The 19617-nt window shown below is 44.4% G+C and overlaps 1 protein-coding gene across 1 annotated transcript; it reads left to right on the top strand.

The window, feature by feature from the left end:
• Window positions 1–8508: 8508 nt before the first annotated feature.
• ACADM (acyl-CoA dehydrogenase medium chain) lies at window positions 8509–18801 on the top strand. The gene is given in 12 exon segments (XM_074152543.1): window positions 8509–9002; window positions 9117–9223; window positions 11665–11762; window positions 11874–11943; window positions 14306–14415; window positions 14493–14569; window positions 15574–15682; window positions 16532–16676; window positions 16754–16848; window positions 17555–17660; window positions 17663–17837; window positions 18753–18801. Coding segments are annotated over 12 exon segments (1635 nt in total).
• The last annotated feature ends 816 nt before the right edge of the window (window positions 18802–19617 follow it).

Consider the following 19617-nt stretch of genomic DNA (forward strand, 5'->3'; position numbering starts at 1 on the left):
TTCCTGAACGCTGTATTCCTGCTCTTTCAGAAGAATATTTCCAAGCCTACCTTTCTACCGTCAGCGCTGAGCATCCATGGTCCTAGGCCTACTCCCTCTGCAGTAACCTGCAAAACCATTGGAATTCCACAGGAGTATGAACAGGTTCTCTCAGAAGTCAAATAACTACAGACTCGCCTATTTAGATTTCACCTTTGAAACACTCTAATTTCTTTCTAGCTTGTTTTCCCTCCCTAAAGGCTCCCCCCCCCTCCCTTTTCGAGAGGAAGCCAAGCTGTGAATTCTCTTTCAGCCAGCCCAAGGCTCGCACCATAGCGGTGAATGATAAAATAGAGCCGTCCGAGCCGCCAACGCGCCGCCCAGCCGGGCCGTCACCCCCGGGCGCCGCTGCCCCCCCGGCCCGGGGCTGCCGGCCCTGCCGCTCCCACAGCTACGGGCCGCGCCGAAGAGCAGCCTTGTTTCCAGGGGCTTTGCCCGTTCTGCACTTGTTTTGCCATGGAAATCTCGCGCACGTTGGGAGTGGAAATCGGTTTCGCAGCGACACCTTCAAACGGGCTAAGCAGCTCTGCCAGCCCCGCGTCCTCTGCCGCAAACACGCCAGCTCCCGCGCAGCGATTAAAGCGGGGCCGCGGAATGAGGTTCTGCCCCCGCCGACCTTCCCCGGCGCTCCGGACGCCCTCCGGGGCTCCCACCCCTGCGCCCGAACACCGGCACCCCCGGCGCCGCGGGCTCAGGCCGCGGCACCTCGGCCCCACCGCGGGTCAGCGGCCGCCGGCCCCACACCGCCGCCGGGCGCCCGCCGCGGCCTGGCCCGGCCCCAGCGGCCTCAACGGCCGGGCCCTCCCGCCGCCGCGCACCTGCCGCCCGGCGGCCTTCCCTTCCCTCCCTCCGCCCGGCCCGGCCGCCCCAGCCCGCAGCCTCCGCCCCCGGAGCGCGGACAAAGCGGCCGCCTCGCACCTGCTGGCGGGGAGAGGGGCGCGGAGGTCCGGCCCTGCTCTGCGCCCACCGGCTCCCCCCTGAGCCCGGCCCTCCCGGCGGCTCCGGGCCGGGCCCGCCACAGCACTACCGGAGCGGAGCCCCGGCGCCTCTGGGGGGTCCCTCCCGCACCGGGGGGGGCCCTACGCCCACCCCGGCATCGGCCGAGGGGAAACAAACTCCGGCCGCCGCCGCACGCCGGCCGGACCCGCCGGGTGAACAGGCCGGAGGGAGGCACCGGCCGCGGCCGCCCCCGCCGCGCCCCCGCGCTCACCGTAGAGAGGCGCGGAGGCTTCTCCCTTCCTCGCCATCGTCTCCCGGTGCCCTTCGCGCCGGCACGGCCGGGGCCCGGCGCCTCCACCCGCCGCTCAGCACGCCCTTTGTTGCCGCGCGGGCATGAGAGGCGGCGGCGGCGTCCGGGCAGCCCCCCGCTCCTCCGCTCCGCTCCGAACGCCGCCCGGCCCCGCCTGACCCTCCCGTCCCGCGGCTCCGCGGCCCACGCCTGCGCCGAGCCCGCGGGGGCGGTGCCGGGCGGCGCGGGGGGTGGGGGGCGGCGGCGGGGCGGGCCGTGCCCTCGCCTCGGGACGCGCCTCGCCAACTTCGCCCGGGCCCGGCCCCCGGCGACAACTTCGGCGCCGTACCTGGGGGGGTCGGCGGCGGGGGGGGGTGTCTCCATCCTCCCCCCCACCGCGGCCCGGGAGCAGCGCCCAGCGCCGGCCGCTCCCCGCGGAAGGCGGCTGCCGGCAGCCGGTGCGGCCCCGGCGGGGCGCGGGCGCCCGGGCCGCCGTCGGGGTCGGGGGTCTCCCCTTTCCCTGCCCCGAGCCGAGGGGCTCTGCCGGCGGCGGGAAGCGGCAGCCGGTGCTGGGGCCGCCGCGCGCCCCCGGTGCCGCGGAGCTGTCCGGGCCGGCCGTGCTGAGCCCGGCGGGGCGGGGAGCAGCGGCCGCCCGAGGAGCGGAAGCGCTCCGTTATGCCCGCAGAGAGCTGGGGTTCCTGTCGCCTCCCGGGCGGGAGGAACGGTAAGGCCTCGGTTCTGGTGCCGGGTGGGGGCGTTTCATGGCTCAGTCAAGAAGCGGGTTCAGCCCCGACGAACACGGGTCGCGGGTCATAAGCTTCCCTGTGGCTGTCATCCACCTCCCCCTCCTCTGTCTGAGCGGGGCAACGGCCGCTTGGAGATCAATTAGTCTGATTGCTGAGGTTCTTTTTGAGTTGTGACAGCCCAAACCACCAATACAGCAAACGGACACCGTGTTCAGACGTCGCATCGCTATTTATCTATTAGTCTGTTGTTAGGGAAACATCACAAAGTCCAACACACAGAACATCTTGTATTGAAAAAATTTTAGAATAACCCCGTGTAAGTCTTTACAGCGGCACACCTGGAGGCCATCATTGACATTCTTACACGAGCAATTTGAGGGAAAGGTACTGTCCGAGGCTTGCAAATAAAGGTACCGTTTCAAAAATTGCCTTAAGATCCTCAAAAGCACACGTGCATTTTATTCAGGAGTAAATTAATACACATAGGTCATGGAAGTTGTCACTATGCTTGTATGGAAACGTAAACCAATCACATATGCATTAGAGGCTGTGAGGGTATGTGCCTCCTCCACAGCCAGTGCGAGCTCAGGTCCCGTGGAGCTAGCTGCCTCGGCTAGTTTTACGAAAACTAAATCAGGCAGACGTAACACCTCATCCGTCCTCTCAGCTCAGGCCGATTGCTTTAATACTTACTGAATTTCACGCATGCGGTTTTGTCTGCTCGTAGTGGAAGTACTGGGGGAAGTTATTTCCCCCTCTGTATTAAATTGTGAGGATTTATTTGTCCTTCTAACTTTTTTTAATGAGTAGTTGCTTCCTCCAGTTTCCCCACTTCACCAGAACGCTACCCTAGGCAGAGGTTTATGCGTTCCACGCACCACTGGTGGTCTGCAAAGTTAACGAGAGCTCGCTCTCAAACCTAGCCCGCCCCTCCTCTTAAGCCCCCCATTAGCTACCCAAAATGCCTGTCCATGTTCCAGGAAGTGGATCCCAAGGGAAAACACCTGATGTGGAAAAGGAATGAATCCTTATTTAATCTCGGTGTCGATGACTCGGAGAACAATTCAGACAATCTCACCGACAGAAAAAGCGCTTCTCGTGTCAGAGATCGAGCCAAATGAGAGAAAAGCTGTGTAGGACAGCTTTGTAAGAGGCATGGTGGTGGGTTAATGCCTTCTGGCGTGTTCTGAGAAGGCACGGCAACCCGAAGGCAGCAGGGCATGTCAGGATTTGCTAGTCAGAGCCAAAGCAGAATTCCCCGAGAAGCTTCGGTATTATTCTACAGCTCAGCGCCATCCTGTTCCCTCTGCGCAGGGCGGTGTGTCTGCATAGAGCCTGCTGTCAAGAACAAACACTGGCATCTCAACGAACTGCACAATTAGAAACATAGGTAACAGAGTTTGTATAGCCAGTCCTACAAACAAATATATAAAATATATATGTATCATATATTATATACAGTGTGTGTATAATATACAGCATACACAATATACTATATATAGTGTATATATATTATGTAAATATATTATTATATACACTATATAATCTAGTATTTATATGATGTATTATGCATTGTATTTAATATATGTTATATTTAACATATATGCTATATATAATGTATAGCGTATGTTATATATGTTATATATAACAGAACATATATATATGTTGGGCTATGCCTAATAACTAGAAATAAGCTTTTACTTACACAACACTTCCAAGTTCTGGCAAAAAAACCCCAACCCTCACGTGCACTCTAGCAAAGTTTTTTCTTTCTTTTCATTAGGATTTACAGAACAATATAAAATCAGGGTTGTTATGATTTTTTAAAAAATAAAATCATACATAATATTAAGAAGTTAGTGTAGAATCCTCCAGAAGAATTAACTTTTGACTTGGTTCTGACTATCAGATCCAAGGAATAACTTGAAAATTTACTAAAAAAAAAAAAGAGAAAACTTGCTAAAAGTAATTAAAAAGGTTAGAATAGCACTAAAAACTACATGAGTTGGTGTTTTTCAGGTAAATAGAAGGCTATGTAAGGGCATATATATAACACATGTATTCATGTTTTACAGAAGGGCCTGGGAAATGGCAAAAGGAGGCCAGCGTGTCCAGACAGAACGAAAAGGGCAGTTGCTACAAACCAGGAGAAATCTTTTAATAAGTTAAAGTGGTGTTCAAATGAGTAAATTATAAAGGTTCATAAAATCTGGCAGGTTAAACGTGAAAGCACAATAAGGCAGGCAAAAAAAGAGCTTGAGCATTAATTTGCAAAAAGTGTGGACGCTAAAAATAGTCATTTTTTAAAAGGCCAAGAGCAGGAAGAGAATTTGCAGGGCCAGGATGTTATTTCCTTAAGCCTCCTACATGTAGACTTGAAGGTGATAAACATTTCGGAAATTTTTGAAAATACTTCCGATGAAAGTCCAGAAAACTGCAGAGTGATAAACCTCATATCTGCATGTTGCAAATAGTGGAAACCACAATCATGCAGGCAAATTTGGAATATATGATATATTGGGAAGTATGATCTTTGCGCAGAGAAGTGAGGGCTCACAGAGCGGCTGGAGATCTCCCAGGGAGTCAGCAGGCATGAGGGTGAGGGAATACAGCTGATCTCGGGTTTCTTGGATTTCTGAAAACATTCCACAAGGTTCCTTATCAAAAAGTCTTCAATTAAGCCACCATAGAGGGGAAAGAAAAAGCCTTTTTATGGCTAAAGAACGTTACGGGACCTTAGGAGCAGCTGTCACCTCTTGCAGCCCAGTCCAGGACCCCCTGCCTGGCCGCTGGAGCCCAGGCCGGTGCCCAGCACTGGGGTCTCTGCCCGGGCGGGGGAACACGGCTGCCACCTTCCCCTGTGAAGTGAGCAGATGTCAGGTTGAAAACAAGCAAACTGAAATGGTTCTTCATAGTGTAACAAACTAAGCTGTGGTTCCCAACACATTCAAAAAGCAATAGGTCAAGTTAACGGAGGAGACACCCACGAAGCGTTAGTAACTACAAAGGCATCACCTCCAGCTCAGGAAACTTGTCATTTGGAAAATTTTTAGTGGGTAGAAAAAACATGGAAAAAATATCACTATGTTATTGGTAAATGCTTGGCTCTTGAACCCTTCCCTCCACAATCTGAGTTGCAACTGCCATGAACAGGATACTCTGCTGGATGGACCTTTGATGTGACCTAGTACAAGACTTGCTACTTTCCTGGCAAAATGAGTTTTAGCTCTCAGCGTCACAAAGAGCTGAGTCACTTGTCACATGAATGTTAGAGGAAAAATCTCAGCCTTCACCTTCCTATGCCCATATTCTCACTCCCATTATTCTTCTTCCAGAATCTCCAACACAAGATTTCTCTCCTTCTTTACTCCTTCACTGCACGTGCGTCAATAGGGCTGTAATCTCAGCTAGTCTTTCCGAATTCTACCTCCTGCAACCTAACAGCTGCCACAGCTGTAGTGATTATTGAATTCTGTCTTCAGCATGAGGGCACACGTTCTATCAGCTGTTATAGAAACTGAACTATTATGATTTAAGGCTGAATTTACTTTGTGTTTTGTTATTTGCTGCACTTGATAAAAACAATGACGCAGGTTTTACTATAAAATTAATGTCTACATTGTATCTTACATCAATATCCATTCACATGGTTAAGTTCTTTTATGCTATTAAATGTTAGCATTGGTATGGTCTTGCATAGCCACAACTGATACTTTATAATATAAATGTTTATTAAAATCCAGCCTATAAAGGTCTTTCTGCAGCTCCCCCTACTGTTACTGTGCCGTTAAAACTCCACTTATGTGGCACTTCACGTTAAATTAGAAGGGTTTTGAGATGTGATCATTGCAACTGGGCATTTATTAATATATGTTTGGTACATTGCTCCTTGTAGAATCAACATAGTTCAAAGACTTCTCTAGCTGCTAAAGTGCCTGCTGCCTTTCGTAATGTAATATTCTTGTTATGTTTACTTGCTAATTTATACATTTCAGCAATAAGCACCATGTATTCTGGTGGTTAGTATAAAAGAGAGTTTTCTGGGTTAATAATGGAATAAACAGTGCATTACACAATTTTTACTGTAGTAAAAATAATCAGAGGAATAATAAGTAAGAAATACGACAGAGCAGTAAGGGTTTTAGAAAATAAAAAGGAAAGACAGATGCTGTACTTCTTATTTCTGTGAGAAATGTTAAAAATACTAGAATCACCTAACAGAAACTTCTCTCTGTTGTCACTCCTTACGTAAATAATTTTGAACCTCAAAGTTCAAATGGTTCAGGCTTTGCCAGGTAACCTTGCCTTCTTCCATACCTCTCTCCTCCCAAACACTTAGCAGACACGAACCACTGGATCTTCCCCTCCAGACTGGCTGGGTAGAAATTCTGTTGACATTGTCAAAACATTTCTTATTCATCTACCCAAGAAGGAGATGTGAAGAGAGGCAGGGAGAAAATGATTCGAGGGAGCAGAGAAAGCTGAGCAAGGGTAACTGCAAGCCTCATTAACGAGTGACCTTAATCAAGGGTTGGTTCCGGTACCTTACCCTAGTAGTTCCTGTCCTTTAGCAGAAATCTCCTCAAATACCTTTGTCTTGGCTCCATACACTCTTCCCTTCCTTTATTTTGGAACTTCTTTAACCTCTACAACGCTGCGGGAGATCGCAGATAGTTTGCAGCTTTTCAGTACAGACGCTTGCTTCCAGAAAGCGCACAGACATCGATCTTCAGAGGCAAGTAGCAGATTTCACATGCAAAGATGCTTCTAGTGTAAGGCAAACCTGGAGAGCAGCAAACGTTAAGGTGTATTCCTGACTCCGTTTCCTCAGCTGGACAGTTTCCAACAACTGCCTTCCCAGGCTGTGTCTACATGAACAGTTCAGTTCAGGTAAGGGGTATAGTTTTGAGGTGAATCTCCCAATTGTCCCCACTTACTGCACCTTACGTGATTCACATAGAGATTTCAAAGCACATAAACTGAATTTTGGTTGAAACTAACTGGAAGAGATGGTCTAGGAGTGTACCTACTCTGCTCCAACCACTTAGTAGGGGGTAATCCACCTAGCTCAAAGCAATCCCCCTCCAGAATGCTTACCAGGCTTTGAATCCAATCATTTTGCTCTATAAATCCAACGGTATTGGTCTGCATTACGTCCTAATGTCAACATTCCCTCAGTGTACTGATTTATTCAGTCTCTCAGCCTTAGTGATGTCCTCAACACCATCCCAACCTGTCTCTTTGCCTCAGTGCAAAAGAGCTTATTTACTTACTGAGGGTTATGGATCCTAATCTCAAAGGCACCTACAAATAAGGCCTCAATTCTGAGCACTGCAGTATTTAAATCTCTTCCTGCAGCTAGTAAATATGCTTAGTGTGCAACATCCCTACACGTATTCAGGTACCTGACTCAGTCGGCTGGAGTTGTTTGTTACCTACGAGAGTGTGCATTATCACAGAGTGACAGAAGGCTTTGGGCTGAAAGGGACCTTAAAAATCATCGTCCAGGTAGGTGACATCAGCTGCTCTTCCCTTATCCACCAATGCTGTCATATTACCTATTTCGTCAGCTTTTTATACAGATTCTGAATCCACCTATCAGTCTTTAGAATTTTGTTGTGTGTGTAATACTAGTTAGAATATGCATAGTAAAAGCCATGCTGCATATCTAAAATTAAACTCTTAAAACGTTAAAATGAGATTAATATATTTCCTTATATATTATCACAACGAGGGCTGCTGCGATGATAAATCAACTGAAGAATACAGAGATACATGACCTGTGGAACAGAACCCTATATGAAACGGAACACAAAACGCAGACTTGAGCACTGGTATTTAAAAGCCCCGCAGCCGTACAGTCTGGGGTACTTGAAACGAGATTTAGAACAGGAAGAACATGTAAAAATCTGCAGGAAATATTTAAGTACCATGAAGTTATGAATTATGCTTATGCTTTTTACTCAACTACCCTTAAAGTAGAGGAAAAAAAAAATAAATCCACTGATATTGGTGTAAAAAAACAGTAGCCTGTGCACTAAGTCGAAGCTGCTTAGATGCCTCTATTCGGTCAACACCTGGAGTCATGCCAGCGTAAAACTTGTACAACATTACAAACAGCTTCTTTTTAATCAGCTGAGCTATATATTCCACAAAACTAACTCTCACATGGCTAGCTTCCTTTTGAATTGTTTCATTGGTATTAAGTACAAAATCAATACTCTCAACCCTCAGAAAGAAACCAAACGATTAAGATCCAAAGGCAGCAATGGTGCTGAAAATATTTGGAACACCTCACTTCGAATTGTTACGCAAGATAAAACGTTACCCGGAATCCAGCTTCCAGAAAAGTGCTTTACGTTTTGGTAATTCTGTTAAAGTTTCATACCAAAAAAAAAAGTCATTCCTAAATAAACCAAAGTAGGTATTTGTCTTGAAAGAATTATTTTAATAAAACCCTGAATAACACTGAAGCAGTAATGCTCCAAAGAGCGTATGTTGCGCACTGCAGGCAATTTACAGAACCGGTGCCCGGAGCACCCGCCCGCCGGCGGGGCAGGGGCCGGGGCCGGGGCCGGGCTCTCCGCCCTCGGGGCGCCGCGGGTGAGCGGCCGGGCCGGGCCGGGCGGCGGGCGCGGGGCTCGGGAGGGGGGTCCGGGCGGAGGCTGCGCGGGCGGGGCTGCGGGCGCAGGGGCGGGAGCTCCGCGGAGCGCGGGCGGCGGCCGAGGGTCTGCGCGGGGCCGCGGGCGGCCCCAAACCGCGCCGTGCGTCCCGTCCCCGCGTTACCGTCCGCGGGCTCGGGGCCGTCACCTCGGCGGCCGCCGCCCACCGCTCTCGGCGGAGCTGCCCCGGGCCCCTCTGGTGCTGCGGGACCCCCCGCTGCCGCCCCGGCGCGGGAGGCGGCTTCGGGGGGCCGGGGCCCGGGGGGCTCCGTTACAGCGCGTTTCCTTGAGCGCGCCGGGCCGCGCCGCCGGGGCTGGCTCGCTTCCGTACCTGCGGCGCGCAGCGGCGCTTCTAACAGAGCGCTGACACACCGCCACCAACCTCCCGGCTTCGAAGCGGAAGGTAAGAGCTATTCAAAGCGCAGACGGTACTCCGGGCAGCGTGTGCGCAGGCCTTTGCCGGGGCTCCCCTTTCCGGTCGTTCCGGAGCGAATCGGCCGAAGGGCCCGTCCCGGCGGCGGTTCTCGGCCCCGGAGCCGCCGAGCCCGGTCAGTGTGGCCGTGACAGCGTCGGGGAGAGAAGCGGTCTCCCTCTGAGGCCAGCCGGTGTTCTACTGATGCTTCAGCAACGCTTTAGGCGAAGGAAACCGACGCGTAGCCGCTGCCCCCCGCCGGGCGTTGGTATTTCAGGTTCAGCCTCCTGACTCGTTACCCCAGCGACAAACGGCTCTTGACAACTCTCTGCATTTTTGTCCAGAGTTACGTGAAGGAGAATCACGGTTGGTGACCTTAGCTCACTGTTGTCCTGTTGTTTTCCGTGATGGGCAGATTTATGACCGAGTTCCATAATTCTTTTGAGATTAAGGTGATAAAGATCACATTGCTCACACCTGTATCCTTGTCACACCCTCTTCCTGGCAGAGGGTTGTTCCGGTGTTAGTCGTGCCGTCCTAACGGTGGTATTTCTGATTGTGCCAGAGCTTATGCCATCGTGCCAGGAGGTGCAGTAGCTCTGGGCATCGCTTGCGGTACCTGGTCAGAGTCTCGCTGTGCCTCTGGGGCAAGCAGTGGGGGAGCTGGCAGAGTAGACAGATAGTCTCCCAAATTCTTACACGTGGCAAACCGTGATCCTTTGTCACTTGGTCACTCATGCAACTTCCAGGTACGAATCCATGAATCCCACCTCTCTGTGGCAGAACCACCACAATTCATGTCTCTCTCTGTGGGGGGAGCGTTGAGTTTCTCCAGAGTAACCCTCGGTGCTTACCTTGCGTGCTGCTCTGCTACAAAAACCGCAGTAGATGGAAGTTCTCTAGTATAAATGTACAGCTTCTGTCATACAGGCTATTACTTTTAGCGTTAGTTTGAATTCAGTGCTTTTTCTAGTGTAGGCAAAACTTTTTGGTGGCAAAGCTGTGTATGACTTTTTCAACAGCTGCTCCTTAAAAAAAATAAATTATTACAATGATCTGGCTTTTTTTCAACCTTGTCTTGTCTTTTTCCAGGTAAGGTATAAAACGTCCTGAAGGATTGAAAGTCTTTCTAGATGTTCGTTGGTGGATTTTGTTTGGTTTGGTTTTCTATACAAGAGTGGCAGCAGTAACACCGAACTTAGCGAGATACCATGTTGCGATGTCCGTGGCTTGTGAAAACTTAAATAATAGATTGGCCACCAGAGTTATATACTGCCTTGCAATTCATAAACCGGCCAGTTCATTGCTCAGCCGTGTCACAGCCTCCCCCTCCTCTGTGCCGGGCAGTGCTCTTTCTGCGTTTCAGTTTTGTAGATGTTTTCGGTATCCTCTGGAAGCACTTTTTTCGCTGTGTTGATCCCTGTTATTGCCCGAGTTCTTCACACTCCCTGGGGTGTGACCGCGTACCCATGTCCCACAGCATGCTTATGCTCAACCGCACGCTTACCTACCACAACTTTAGTTTGAAATTACTTATTGCCTCCCAGCTACGTAACTTTCTGTAATGTCTTCTAGAGTTTCCGGTAAAACTTTTGTGAGATTTTTGCACTATTATGATTAATTCAATTTTTTTTAATGTTATGAAATAAGTGACTGATCTCATTACACTTTTTTTTTTCCTTTCTACATTTTCACATAAGAAGACTTGACTTAGTGTTTAGGCTAATTGTTTTCGCACAATATTTATTTGGGTCTTTCTAGAAATTTATGCAATTAGATACTTTTCTCTTTTTTTTCCAAACATTTCAGATATTCGTAACTATTGAAGGATGAAAGAGAATAAATCAACCTTTTAAAATCAAATTCAGACATGTTTTTGCACAGTATGAAGGCATTCTGCAAATAGCTGTAACAATAATATTTGTGGGCACTAAAAAAAAGCAAAGGAAGCACTTACAATGAAAAGGAATGAATTTGTGATAAGTATTAGGCAGAAGAATAAATTCAGACAGTCTGCTGAGTTCTATCCTACTTGGAGTTTAATAACAGTAATTACTAAGTGTCCACGGCAGCAGCTTATTAAAAGAAAGCAGACATGAGTCGGGGACGTTACCAAAATACTCTGATAGATGTGGGTTAATAGGTAGATTGTTCTTAAAGCCTCACATCGTCTTGCATATTATATGCGTAAAGCAAATTACAGGGGGCCAGCAGCTGGATGTTGAAACTGAATAGCCAGGGTCTTCTGATGACATCTCCCCCATTCTCTTCTTCCATTTAATTAGTACAGCTTTCTTCTTGTTTCGTTTGGTAATACGTGTTATGTTACACAGTCCTCTCTACTCCGTTTTGAACATTTTGCGGATCATTTCATCAGAATTAAGTGCGTGCATTGTAGGAGTGTTTTCCCAGGAGAAAGAGGAAGCTGAGCTTTTTTTGCTTCTTGGAGAGGCCCAAGAAGTGGTGCTTTGGGTTGTCCTGGAAGCACACTCTTGTTTTCTCTTCTCTCATACTCTGACAACTGGCAAAATTAAGGATAGTAGAGAATTTGTGACTTTATATTTTTTTTTTAAGCAGAATTTACTGATGAACAGGAAGAGTTTCAAGCTACTGCTCGTAAATTTGCCGTGGAGGAAATGATTCCTGTTGCTGCACAATATGACAAAACTGGAGAGGTAAATCTACCATAGTGTAAGGGGAAAAAAAAGTGTTTTATCTTAACCTGGATACAATTTAAAGTGTTAATTGTGATGAATCAGAAGGTGATTTTCCCCTGTCTGTTTCAGTATCCTCTTCTACTTATAAAACAGGCTTGGGAACTTGGTCTTATGAATTCACACACACCAGAAAGCTGTGGTAAGTAAACATTCTTTTTAATCTGTGAGATGAAACAAAGAAAAGGCATTAGATGAGATTTATCTGTGTAATTATGAATTCTGTATAAAATAAACAGTTGCATACTTGAATAATCTAAATTTAATCAGTAGGCAGGTTGACACATACAAGTGTTACTAGGTGTGGATGTAATCAGGAGACAAATTAGACAGATTATGATTTAGTAATTTATGACCAGATTTTCCTGCCGTGATTACAACTGCCTAATGTTTCCCTGGTGCACTGTGTCAGCTGATTAGGCAGAGAAATTAGAAGGTCATATTTTGTTCTAGTCTCCGACACAGGCTGGAGCAATTTAAGAGCTTATTCCAGAAGGACAGTTTTTCAGTTTAGCTTAGATGCAGTACAGCAGTGCTTTGGCAGCATTTAGGTGTATGAGTAACCATGGAAAAAACGTTAAATTATTTTCTTTTTTGCATTTATAGTACCTGTAAAAGAAGTTAGGGAAGCGTCCATAGCAGACCTTTTTCTTGGGAGACTAATCAGAGGGTATATGTTGTATCAAAAATTTAATAAATGAGGTTAAGGAACAAAGAGACAAAGGGAGCAATTTTGAGGACTAGATTTATTCAGTCACAAATTGTAGAGAAACTAAAGCCTGAAATAGCTGGACTACTGCAGCGTATAATCACTTGGTTATTAAATGAAAAATTACAAGTGGCAAATTGGACACCATTGCTTTGAAATATCTCCAAGGGAGTTCTGGGAAAATACATGATAGTAAGCCTGATATACCTTGTAAATTAAGAGGAGGTAAGATGAAGTACAGAAATAGTGGACACAGGCAAACATGATACGCTAGAGAAGGTTTTTTGTGAAAAGAAGTCATGCTGCATGAAATCATTGGAATTCTCTGAAGCTGCTAATAAGCGTGTGAACATGCCTGGCTGGTATGTAATGCTTGAACTTCCAAAATTAGTTTTAAAAATCACCAGGTTTCGTAGTGGAAAAATTAGCAGCACAGCCTTGCCGAGTTTTGTGCTGGTTGGAATATCTATAAATAAACTGGAGAAAGGGGTCAATTCTGAGGTGATAGAGTTTACTGATAGTACCAAGTTATTCAGTGTAGGAAAGATGAGGCTGGTGCAAAGAGCTGCAGGAGAAGGTCATGAAACTGAGTGACTGTTAAAATGGGAAACACGATTTGAAAAAGGAAAAGTGGTGCACATGTGAAGGGAAAGAAGCAATTGAACTTCTTCACAGAGAAATGGTATCTTCTGAACCAGCTGCCTCTCAAAAAAGAGGGGTTTGGATTTATAATCTATAGTTCTGTGAATGTCAGCATTATGCTCAGAAGTGGTCAAAACCATAAAATTTAGGCTGAGAAGGGACCTTTAAGGGAATGAAGTAAAAAGCAGAAGGCATAATTATGCTGCTGCTTGAATCCAAATTGCACTTGCCTCTTTAATTCATTATGTAGTCAGATCCTTCCATCTCAAAAGAATATTGTGGAAAAGGAAAAGATTCCTAAAAGGATGACAAGGGTTATAAAAGATGTATCTTTTGTGTGAGATGTAGTTTCTGTATGAGAAACGACGAAAATCTCAGTGTCGTGGAGAGTATGAAAGGGGAGTGATAGTTCACTGTCCCTTTCAATATAACTAAAAGGCATCAAATTAATTCAGTAGATGGCAGGTTCACGATAAATGAAAGGAGGTGGTTCTACATTCAGCATGTGGTTAATTTGTGAAACTCATTGCCCCTGGATGATATTGATGCTAAAATTTTATGTAGGTTCTAAAAGAGACTGGGCAAATTGGCGTAAGGATTGTCCGTCAAGGGCGAGCATAACAAAGATGCCAAAGAGAGGTGTCTCTTTGGCTGAGGAAGGCACCCAAAGGCTAGGGAAAATATTTTTGGGGAAGTATAGTTGTGCTGTTACTGTATTTCTATCTACTTCCCAAAGTGCTGGCTTCTGTCAGAAAAAGAAGCTGAGCAGTTAGCTGGCGGTTAGACTAATACAGATGCTTTTTATTTTTTTTCCCTAAGTGCTGTGATAGCTCGGGAGCCCCTTCTCTGCTTCCTAGGAACTCTAAATACTCAAATGTAAAGTCATCAAAAAATTTGAGGGGTGCATCCTTGCTACTTTGTGCACCTTGTCCTACATCAATCAAACAATAAACCTGGAACCGTGAGATGTAATTTTCAAATCACCTGTTACTCTTCTGACAAAATTTTATTCAAAAAGCTTGCATGGCAATGCCTAATCAAACACAGTACACAACCAAATGTATGTGGGGGAATAAGTTTTTGTTAATTTGTGTAAATCACTAATATGTCACAATTTAAACACATTTTAGTAAATGAAATATTTCAACTGCAGGTGGTCTTGGCCTCAGCAGTTTTGAAGCGAGCCTTGTCACGGAAGGGCTGGCTGATGGGTGTACAGGGGTGCAAACTGCCACCAAAGCAAATTCCCTAGGGATAAGTTCTGTCTTTTCTTACGTCCCTTAAACTGGAATCTGTGCCCTTTAAAAAGATGGATTAATGGTCTAAATATTTTCTTTCAGCAAATGCCAGTAATCATTGCAGGAAATGAGCATCAGCAGAAACAATACCTAGGAAGAATGACAAAGGAACCAATGATGTGTGTAAGTATAACTGCTGCGTTGTAGAATGTTCCTAAACCATATTAATCAGTATTACTCCTTTTTTTTTGGCCTTTTTTCTTTTTTTCTCTTTTTTTTTTTTTTTCTAGAGAACAATGACATGTACTCACCACTCAGTCCACTTGTTTGTTAATAAACGGTGCCGTTTACTGAAAGTCAGGGAATAGCTAATGAGATACATTCAATAAGCAAATAGAAGATATTACTTGGAAAATTGTCCCCATCCTAAGTCACTTACCAAAAATTAATACCGTTTATTTCCCTTTCAAGGGGAGGTATAGGCGTTTAGGAAAAATACGAGGTTTGTATAAGGAGAAACTCCACTTGGATGGAAATTGAACTCCATTTGTATATTTGTCTGACATCACACCAACTCGCAACACACATATTGTTCTTAATTCAAGTGGAAAAACTTTATACATTTATCCAAAAGCTGAATTTTCTATTTATTTCCTTGTTCAAGGCAGATCCATCAAAGACAATCTACCAGATATCTTTTGACATTACTGAACACCATAAAAGTGATTTACAACTGTTTAATTTCGAAGAGAAATACTTATTTACAATATATGCTTAGAAGAATAAAATTAAGAACTTTGAAATCAGATAATAACATTTCGCATACAAGAACGCATTTCCTAAGCATTAATTTCTGTGTATGTGCTGTGAATAGGATTCTTTTGTACTGGTAATGAAGCTGGTAATATCATAAAGACTTGCAATACATGGAAAAGGTGGACAATCTTTGCAAGTTGAAGTAACTTTATTAGATGTTATGAAATCTTGAATCTTTGAAACTTCCTCTCTTTCGGTCCCTCTCAGTTTATTTTTGGGAGGGACAAGAAAAAAGGGTTGTTAACTTACAGATAGAATGTATTATATGGAAGAAATGCATGTGAAAACACTAAAAACGTTAGCTAAAATAGTACCTGGTTGTTAATTGTGAGGATAAGCTGCATCCCTCTTCTTTGTTTTACACTAGGTATTTTTTGCTAGCTCGTACCAATCCAGATCCAAAAGCTCCTGCAAGCAAAGCCTTTACTGGATTCATTGTGGAAGCAAATAGCCCTGGAACCCAAACTGGAAGAAAGGTGGAGACTTCAGCTCTTAATTGACCAGTCAGGAATCATTCAATTCTAAACCAATAATACAACAAATTACCATGAAAGACAAAAGACTCCTAGTCAACTGAACATTTTCATACATTTATGTGCAGTGATCTTTTCATTTTCACAACATACAGAAACTATTCATAAGACACTTAATTATCGTTTTATTAATTATTCAGAATGGTCTAAAGTGGGATGGCTTTGAACAGCTGCAAAAGAATCTTTGAGAACTGTTTTAGTGACAAGTGCCAATAAATGAGTAGTGTGCCTTGAAAGGATAAGAAGCAAGCTGGACAATTCTAACCATAAATACGCACATAGTGAGCTTTAATTTAGCTACTGCTGGTCGAGGAAGAGGCCTTGGAGACACCGGTGCTATTCTCTCTTTTTATTAAAAAAAAAAGTACTATTTTTAGTAGTAGACAAAACTGAATGTTGAACATCAGGAATCCAAAAACCTGAACAACTCATTTATTTATTTATTTATTTATTTACTTGTAGTATACCCTGTACTGCCTGCATATTAGATTATATACTTTTTCCACTCCCATCTCAAAGGATATAGTTGAACTAGAGAAAGACAAAAAGACTGATCACAGCCACAGAACTGATTTCCTATAAGGAGAAAGTAAACTGCCCAGCTGAGACAAATTAAGGGCATGCCGGTCTGCAAGTGCAATGCTATTATTTCTTGTGTATGTGGTAATTTTTAGATTTTTAGATGAAGTATCTTGGGGGAAAAAAGCATACTTTAAGTAAACTAAAGAATGAAAGGTATTGCACCTTTGAATAATCCAATTTAGTTGCACCTCTGTAAATTTTCCTTCTCAGGAAATGAATATGGTTCAGCGCTGCTCAGATACAAGAGGTGTTGTCTTTGAAGATGTGAGAGTCCTGAAAGAAAATGTACTAATAGCTGAGGGAGCTGGCTTTAAAATCGCAATGGGAGCTTTTGATAAGACCAGACCACCCATAAGTATCAGAAATAACTTATTTATGAAATACAGCGGGAATTTCTAATTTTTTATTCTATGCTGTAGCCAATTCTGGTAGCAGCTGGTGCTGTTGGATTAGCAAAAAGAGCACTTGATGAAGCTACTAGATACGCTTTGGAGAGGAAAACCTTTGGGAAAGCAATTGTTGAATAAGTGCGGGGAGGGTAGGGTGGGGAGAGCGAGACAATATAAATAAGAACTATGTTTTCACACCAGATCTGCACTACTGATTTGTCATGGCTATTGCTTGACTTCTTTAGTTACTTAGTTTTTGTATTATATCTCTGCCATTTTGGGGTTTCCAAGGATATAGGTCAGCACCATGCAAGTAAACTTAGCTATGTGGTAACTTCAGGAGTTTTTCTCTAATTTATCGATGATAATAGCAAAAGAAGAAAGAAAACTCTGCCCAAAAACCTAAAACTCATGTTCTATCAGGACATACTTAAGTTCTTCAGTGCTAATAAACAGGGGTTTTCAGGAAAGCAAAAAACCTCTGAGGTATGTGAGAGATGATGCATGGTATTAATACTAATAGAATACATTGCAAATCACACCACTTACCAGGTTTAAAGAAATATGAATAAACAGCAAAGTAAATACCAATCTCGTAAGTATTAAAGAAGAACTTCATAATTCAGTATTTAATCCCTCTGACTGTATGGATTTGAGCATTAAAAACGTCAAAGTGTAATTCAGCATACAATTACGAGAGCCCGATCCCTATTCTGTAGAACCCCTCTAGTACAATTTACTGAGTTTGTTGAAGAGATCACTGTATTAAGAAGATTATCTTTTTCTTGGACACCATAGAATTTTAAGCCGGCAATGTTAACCTAGTTTGTGTCATCATTCATAGCATCAAGTGGTGTCTTTCTTGCTTGCCGAGATGGCCACGAGGGTGGAGCTGGCGCACGCGGCGTCCCAGCGAGCTGCCTGGGAAGTGAGCCGTTCTCTCCCAAAATCTGTACTGTTGCTGGGAAGGCCTTCGCTGGGGACACTGCGAGCCAAGTAGCTACAGAGGCAGTACAGATTTTGGGAGGGAATGGATTTAATACTGAATATCCTGTAGAAAAACTAATGAGAGATGTGGGAGACTGGCTAGCTGAGAAGGGTCGCGTAGACATGATCCAGCTGGCCGAGCAAGAACTTGAGAAACATCGGATTCAGCCCCCGTAACTGCTGAGCTGGCAAGGACACCCTGTCCTTGACTGTAATTGTTGTATGATAACAGGGAGATTGCAACTGCTCAGGCATGGGAAAAGAGGATGAAAGTAACTGTAAAGAAGGAACTAAGGGCGGGGTTGAAGTTTGGAGGACAGGCCAATCAGAAAGATGTATTGCAGAATATGTATTAGCTAATTATAACGAAGCATAAAAGACGGCTGTGCTGTTCAATAAACGAAGCTTGCTGATCACTCATATTGAGTGACTCTGTCTTCCCTCCGTCGCGACAAGAGAGATGCTAAAATCCACTGGGTAAGTGAAAGAGAGAATGCGATCTTTATAGTAATGCATACATTTTATGTAAAATAAACTAATGGCTACTTATTTCAAATCATGATGTACACATACAAAAAAAATTTAGAATGAAAGCTATAATCCTTCAATTTAAAGAAAGAGACATTCAAATCGGGCAAACTTGCATACAAAAGTCATTGCACTGGACCAACAACTCAACCCACGTAAGAGAAATAAATGATGGTTTTTCTCTTTTTTTTTTTCCCCATGTGGTAAAACTCTTTGAAATTCTTGAGACTCTTAATTTTGAAGCTTTTGAACTCTTAGAAAAATACACTGTAGAAAAAAATGATCAAAGTACCAATGCTTGCTTTGGCATTCTGTAAGTAGAGATAGTTTATGTATAATGCTGTTCTTAAAAACCTCCAGGGATGGAAATCCTCTGACCTTTCCTATGTAGCCTGGACCGGTGCCTCCCTCTAGTTTAGCTTTCCTCTCAGCCTCAGCACTAAAGCTGTGTTCACCTTTTTCCTCCTAAGTTGTGGGGGGGTTTTGTTTGGCTGGGCGTTGTTTCTTTTTCTCCTTTCTTCCTCCAGCCTCTTCATCCTTTGTCGCTGTGCTCTAAACCTGCTGCTTGAAACTTAGGTACCATAAGCCGGGTAGAATACTCCAGTTGAGGTATCCCCAGCATTGAGTATTATGGAAGGATTATCTTGCATGTGCTGTATTAACAAGCGTGACACAACCTGGAGTGACTAGCCTTTTTCTTTTTTTTTCCCCCAACAAAATCCGCTTATATTGACTCGCGTTTAGCCCAGAGTCAGCTGTAATCCCCAGGTTTTTTTCCTGCAGTGTTACTGCCAAGAAATTATTCCATGTTATGCCATATGTTTCTATTCGCATATACTATGCTACACTTCTGTATTCAACACCAATATTTTAACTGTGTTCAGCAAAACCAGTAATGTTTATTGACATTATGACATTATATGACATTAATAGCAACCAGATAAAATATATCAAAGTAGATGATATCAAGAAGTGATATCATGCAGACCATGACCTGTTATGTTAGTTAGCTGTAACACCTGTCATTCTTAAGGTTCGAGGTAGTTAATACTTCTCTTACAGCTGACTTAATGAAAATGAAAACTATTATTCTCACTAGCCAGGAATTAATTTTTCTCTATTTAAGGAAAGACAACCACTATTTTGGAACCTAAAAGTTCTTAGAACGAATTGCACTCCTGTGAATGAGGAAATGAGTGATTAATTGAACTTTCTTATGATTGGCCTTTTTTCCTGTTAGGTTGCATGCTTTTCTAGAGAAAGACTCTGTGAGGGTTAGAACTTTATTTGAAAGCTGAGATTGATTTTACAGGATGCCAGATATTTAGATTTTCCATAACACTGATCTGTCACAAATGCATGGCTAAGTAGACTTTTTTTTTTTTTTAATTG

Source organism: Numenius arquata, chromosome 8 (genome assembly GCF_964106895.1).
Source record: "Numenius arquata chromosome 8, bNumArq3.hap1.1, whole genome shotgun sequence".
NCBI classification, from domain to species: Eukaryota; Metazoa; Chordata; class Aves; order Charadriiformes; family Scolopacidae; genus Numenius; species Numenius arquata.